The 3969-nt window shown below is 33.7% G+C and overlaps 1 protein-coding gene across 1 annotated transcript; it reads left to right on the forward strand.

The window, feature by feature from the left end:
• The first annotated feature begins 1130 nt into the window (after positions 1 to 1130).
• LOC144997734 (pentatricopeptide repeat-containing protein At2g26790, mitochondrial-like) lies at positions 1131 to 2731 on the forward strand. Its single transcript, XM_078957606.1, has 2 exons — positions 1131 to 1460; positions 1604 to 2731. The coding sequence occupies exons 1-2, from the start codon at positions 1413 to 1415 to the stop codon at positions 2216 to 2218; spliced, it is 663 nt and encodes a 220-aa protein (XP_078813732.1). The 5' UTR covers positions 1131 to 1412; the 3' UTR covers positions 2219 to 2731.
• Positions 2732 to 3969: the final 1238 nt, after the last annotated feature.

Raw genomic sequence — 3969 nt, forward strand, 5'->3', positions numbered from 1 at the left:
ATAATTTATTTATGAATGATGCAGGCGGATTGCAGGAGTAATGATAGTGATGACGAGGCGTTGAGAGTTATTGATCTTTTATATGATATTGCGTTGATTTCTAGTGGTTTCACTGTGAGTAATTACCGTGATTTACATTTTTGGTTGGTTTGTTAAAAGGTTCAATATAATTACAAAAATGGAAAAATTGAAGAATTATGCTTAAATGAATCAAACTGTAAGACAAGTGTATAAGGATCAAAGCAACATATTGATGGAAATGGAATGTCACATTTTGCTGTTTCTTTGGAAATATATGTATCAGGGTACACTATTGCAAGGTGTCATCCAAATTTAAGATTCCATTTTGACAAACTTACTAAAAAATTTGAGTGGTTGGATATTAATGGATTGATTGGGGTATAGTGAAAGGAATGTAAATGAGAATGCTAATGCTATTGTTCCTTTTCAAGGACATGGAAGTGTAGTTCCATATGAGGTTTTTTTTTTTTTTTTTTTTTTTTTTTCATCCGTTGCCACAACCATAGAGTGGTCATTTTTCAAAATAAAAAATTGTGGTTATTATTATTATTATTATTTTTAAATATCATTAAAAATGGTTAGATTATTAATTTAACAAAGAATAAAACCATTAAGATTGGGTGTGTCATCTCTTATAATAAATGAAGGTTTTTTTTGCCACATGTCCTCTTCTCCTTCATTTGAACACTTGTCATTTTCTAAAATTTTTAAATTTTCTATTTTCCATTTGTCATTTTAATGTATTTTTCATTTTATTAAATTAAAATTACACATTTAATGTGTAAGGTAATATATATGTAAAGTATTTATTAAAAAAGGTTTATATATGTAATGTATTCAATACATTAAAGTTTCAATAATTTTAATAATTCAATTTTTTTTTAATTTTTTTTATAAATTCAAACTTTTCAAATTGTTAAAATTTCATATATTTTTTTAATTAAACCCATGTATTGTTTCGACCTAGTATTTAATAGAATTGAGTGAAATGTGGTTTTCACTAAACTACTGGATCGTACTAACATGCGCTTTGAGTCGGTCAAAGCTGACCTAATCTTATTGGTGTTATGTACTTCGGTGTCCCTCGTTCCAAACTCCTTCTAAACGAATTTTTGATCATCTCTTCAGAGACTAAAACGCTATGCCGCATCCTTTGTTTTCTTGCTGCAATTTCGTAAAATGTTCCTTGAGTCTCCGTTGGAAATCTATTAGATCCCTTGCCTATACAACGTACTCCGACGTGTCAGAATGGTCTCCGGATACCAATCAGTTATGTCATCGGATTGAAAAACTCAGTAAGTTTAAGGTTATTGAGACCCTGGACCAGAGGAAGAGAGAACGGAGCAGTGCGTTGGTATTTGCCCGTCAATTGAAAGAGTCTGGTTTTAAACATGATGTTGAAACTTACATGGCAATCATTCGATTATTGTGTCACTCGGGTATGTATGTAAGGCTAAATCATTTGTTTATGTATGTCATTGATGAGAATATAAACAGGGAACCTGTTGGTTTTGAAATCTGTGATATGTTAGAAGCATTGATAGAGGAGAAACTGATAAAAGCTGTTGATGTGTTGGTTAAGGTGTATGCAAGTGTTGGAAGGTTCAAGGAGGCGATGCACACCTTGTCAGAGATGAAAAGTAGGGGTGGACTTTTGGTGTCAACAAGAACGTGTAATTTTGTAATGAACGAGTTGATTGAATGGGGGAAAGTAGATATGGTGGAGTCGGTTTACGGACTACTGAAGAAGAATGGGCTGATTCCTAATGTGTATACATATGGGATTCTGATGAAAGGATATTGTAGGAAGGGTCGTTTGATAGAAGCTGGGAACTTGTTTGTAAATATACAATCAGAGGCTGGCGTCGAACCTAATGCTTTCTTCTATGGTACGTATATTCATATGCTTTGCTCGATAGGGCAAACGGATTTAGCCTTTCAGGTATTAAAGATATTCAGGGAGGGTAATAATTTGGTTGATGTTTTTGCATATAATTGTGTCATTCGGGGTTTTGTAAAAGAGTCCAGGCTACAAGATGCAGAAGATGTGTTTCTTGAAATGAAGCTTAGAGAAGTTGTCCCTGATGCAGATTCTTACAGCGCATTAATTTGTGGTATCGTAAGAAAAGGGACACAGCTAAGGCATTGGATATCCGTAAGGAAATGGAATCAAGAGGTATTAAAACCGATGATGTGATTGTGAGGTCCATGATGCAAAGGTTGTGTGGTTTGGGCAGGCGTGCTAAAGCTCTATATAAGTTCAAGGGGTTTATGCACTCTGGGGTTTTCATTGACGGAGTCACGTTTAATATGGCGATTGATGTTGCATGTAAACTAGGGAGAATGGAAGATGCCATGGGGTTGGTAGAAGAGATGAAATTTAGGAAAATGAAGCCTTTGAAAATGCACTATAGGACTTTAATAGATGGATACTGTCTCCGGGGGGAACCTTGGAATGCATTATACATCTTTCAGGACATGATGCGGAATGGCTTGAGACCAGATTCTACCACTTATCATGTGCTTGCTTGTGGCGGTGTTTTCCTTCCTCTCTCCATGTTATTCAAATAGCTACAACCATTTTTTTTTTTATTTAAGTTGATGGATCGTCTGTTAACATGATTGCTTTCGTCATGTATCTATCCTTTTATTTTTGAAACTACAACACTCAACTTATGCATGTGTCTATCCTTTTATTTTTCTGGTTTAATTGTGTGCAATAGTTTCCTTGTTGAATTAGTCCAGATGCATGGTGGCAGTTATTCTTCATGCATGCATTTTCCTAGTTTAATTCATGTTAATGTGTAGCTTAGTAACTGTTTTCAATTTCATATGTGGCTCCTGTAATGTTTGCTTAGTTTATATATATATATATATATATATATATATATATATATATATATATATATATATATATATATATATATATATATATATATATATATATATATATATATATATATATATATATATATATATATATATATGCAACAACACATTCTGCGAATAATTGTAATTGGTAGGTAATTCCAAGTTAAAGCAGCCAGTTATTGAACCACATATATATGTATGTACATCCTCGCCCACTTGGTATCGTTAGGTGATCAACCAACAACCTGACGCTGTTAAGTGTTAACTTGATCAGGAAGTGAAGTGAAGCATAAACATTATTGTTTATGGGGGTGTTAATTTGGAACAGAGTGTTTGAGAACGTTTATATCGTAATGTACAATTAAGTTTATATCGTAATGTACAATTAAGTTTATATCGTATTGTAAAATAACATAAGAAAATGTGCCACTTGTGATTTGGTTTTCATTAAGTTTATATCGTAATGTACACCACGACTCTAGTCATCAATAACTCATAGGAAGTAATGAGCACCATCTAATGAATGGTGTTGATAAAGACCTCAAATATTAACATGAATCAACCCAAAACACTAACAGCTAGTAGATCAGATATTATGTGTTACTGTGCCAGGTTTCAAGCCAATCCCAGAGAACCTCACATGCTTGCTGTGAAGAATGTTTTTCGATATCTGAAGAAAACTTCATCTCTCGGTCTCTGGTATCCTGTAAATTCAGGATTCTTCATTCAAGCCTTTTCTGTTGCTGATCTAGGAGGATGTGGGCTGGACAGAAAAAGTACTATAGGTGGATGCTAATTTCTTGATGGAAAACTTGTGAGTTGGCAATCCAAGAAACAAACCTGTGTTTCATTATCCACAACCGAAGCTGAATACATCGCTGCTGCATCTTGTACCTCTCAAGTGGTTTGGATTCAAAGTCAATTAAGAGACTATGGGTTAAGTATAAAAAAGATTCATCTCTACTGCGACTCTAAAAGTGCAATAATGATTTATCATAATCCAGTGCAACACTCAAAAACTAAACACATTGCATTTAGGTATCATTTCATCAAGGATCATGTAGAAGACGGAAACGT

Source organism: Lactuca saligna, chromosome 1 (assembly GCF_052625555.1).
Source record: "Lactuca saligna cultivar CGN05327 chromosome 1, ASM5262555v1, whole genome shotgun sequence".
Lineage (NCBI taxonomy): Eukaryota > Viridiplantae > Streptophyta > Magnoliopsida > Asterales > Asteraceae > Lactuca > Lactuca saligna.